Source organism: Crocuta crocuta, unplaced genomic scaffold, assembly GCF_008692635.1.
Source record: "Crocuta crocuta isolate KB4526 unplaced genomic scaffold, BGI_CrCroc_1.0 scaffold2078, whole genome shotgun sequence".
Lineage (NCBI taxonomy): Eukaryota > Metazoa > Chordata > Mammalia > Carnivora > Hyaenidae > Crocuta > Crocuta crocuta.
The window spans coordinates 92,867-95,261 of NW_027529520.1; the positions used below are offsets into that span (position 1 = coordinate 92,867).

The window sequence follows — 2,395 nt, forward strand, 5'->3', positions numbered from 1 at the left end:
GAGTCATTTTCATTATTAGAAAATGTCATAGGTATAGCAACAAACGACATATAATTTCTCCTATTCTTACCTTAGCGCCACCCAAAAATCCCAGAGAAATGGCAACCCTAGCTCGCAGATCTGGCCTGTCTTTGGGCCACACATAAGAAAGCATTGCTTTTATGATTTTCCGAGTATCAACATCCTTTAACTGTTCAAAGAGAGAAAACAAAGCAGTAATTAACATGTCACTTCAAATATAACTATATTTCAATACTGTAGAATTATGTAAATATTTAAGAAAAAGTTTAAAACATTACAAACGTAACTTTTTTTCCAAGTACAACTAACATACAGTTAATGCAATCCCTATCAAAACACCAACAGCATTTTTCACAGAACTAGAACAAGTAATACTAAAATTTTTATGGAATTACAAAAGACCCTGAATAGTTAAAACAATCTTGAAAAAGAAGAACAACCCTACAATTCAGCTATCACACTACTGGGTATTTACCCAAAGAACATAAAAACACTAATTCAAGGGGATATGTGCACCCATATGTTTATAGAAGCGTTATTTACAATAGCCAAAATATGGAAGCAGCCCAAGAGTCCACTGATTAATGAATAAAGAAGTGGTACGTGTACACACACACACACACACACACACACACACAGGAATGAAATCTTCCCATGTGTAACAACATGGATGGAGCTAGAGAGTGTAATGCTAAACAAAAAAAGTCAGTTAGAGAAAGACAAATACCATATGATTTCACTCATCTGGAAATTAAGAAACAGAACAAACATGTAAAGGGGGAAAACAGAAAGAGGGAGAGAAAGACAAACAAAGAAACAGATCCTTTTTGTTATTGAGAGAGAGAGGGAGAGAGACAGAGTACAAGACGGGGAGGGAAAGAGGAGAGAGAGACAGACACACACACAAAATCCAAAGCAGGCTCCAGGCTCCGAGCTGTCAGCACAGAGCCTGATAGGGGCTCAAACCCATGGACTGTGAGATCATGATCTGAGCAGAAGTCAGTTGCTTAACCAACTGAGCCACCCAGGTGCACCNCATATTAGACACCTAGAACTAATATTACACTGTATGTTAACTGGAATTAAAATAAAAACTTTAAAAAAATGAAACTGGAGGTATCACGATCCCACATTTCATGATATACTACAAAGCAGTAATAATTAAAACAGTATGGTACTGCACAAAAACAGACACACAGATCAACAGAACAGAACAGAGAGTCCAGAAATAAACCTGCACTTTTGGCTGATGCATTGGGGCACATGTACCCCAATGTTCATAGTAGCACTTTCAAAAATAGCCAAAATATGGAAAGAGCCTAAATGTCCATCAACCGACAAATGGATCAAGAAGATGTGGTTTATATATACAATGGAATACTACATGGCAATGAGAAAGAATGAAACCTGGCCATTCATAGCAACGTGGATAGAACTCAAGGATGTTATGCTATGTGAAATAAGTCAGGCAGAGAAGGACAGATACCATGTTTTCACTCATAAGTGGAACAGAAGAAACTTAACAGAGGACCATGGGGGATGGGAACGGGAAAAATAGTTGAGGAGAGGGAGGGAGGCAAACCATGAGAGACTTGAATACTGAGAATAAACTGAGGGCTGATGAGGGAGGGGCAGAGGGAAAGGTCACTTGTGGGGATGAGCACTGGGTGTTATATGGAAACCCAACTTGACAATAAACTATAAAAGGGGAAAAAAAGGAAAAAATAAAGCAATGGTTGTGAAAGCCAAAAAACCCCCCAAAAACCTGCACTTTTATGGTGAATGACTCTATGACAAAGGAGGCAAGAATATCCAATGGGAAAAAGACAGTCTCTTCAACAAATGGTACTGAGAAAACTGGACAGCTACACGCAAAAGAATGAATCTGGACCACTTTCTTACACCATACACAAAAATGAACTCAAAATGGATTAAAGGCCTAAATGTGAGACCTGAAACCATAAAATTCCTAGAAGAAAACATCGGCAGTAATCTCTTTGACATTAGCTATAGAAACGTTTTCCTAGGTATGTCTCTTCTGACAAAAGAAAAAAAGCAAAATTAAACTATTAGGACTATACCAAAATAAAAAGCTTTTGCACAGTGAAGGAAATCTTTTTTAAAAAGGCAACCTACTGAATGGGAGAAGATAGTTGCATACATAACTTTTACTCTGACTCTAAGCTCAATATCTTTCAAGCTCAAACTATCCTGGAAAAAGAGAAACTATTTCAATTGCTTTTAAAAAGCTACTTATATCCCTTAACTTTTTACTTCCAGCTATAGCCATTCTCATAATTGCCAAAAAAAGGTATTCAGTGGAGGCAAAGGGACTTATATTATACATTTATTTCTCATCTATTAATCTATCAAT

At 37.1% G+C, this 2,395-nt stretch overlaps 1 protein-coding gene across 4 annotated transcripts in view; it reads right to left on the reverse strand.

Annotated features, from left to right (window-relative positions):
* Positions 1–2,395, reverse strand: part of ABCB7 (ATP binding cassette subfamily B member 7) — a 149,258-nt gene that overhangs the window by 51,751 nt on the left and 95,112 nt on the right. For all 4 annotated transcript variants that reach the window (XM_077760844.1, XM_077760845.1, XM_077760843.1 and 1 more), the window contains one exon: positions 71–190. In XM_077760844.1, the coding sequence (XP_077616970.1) occupies positions 71–190 (120 nt within the window). The remainder of the gene's footprint in view (positions 1–70; positions 191–2,395) is intronic.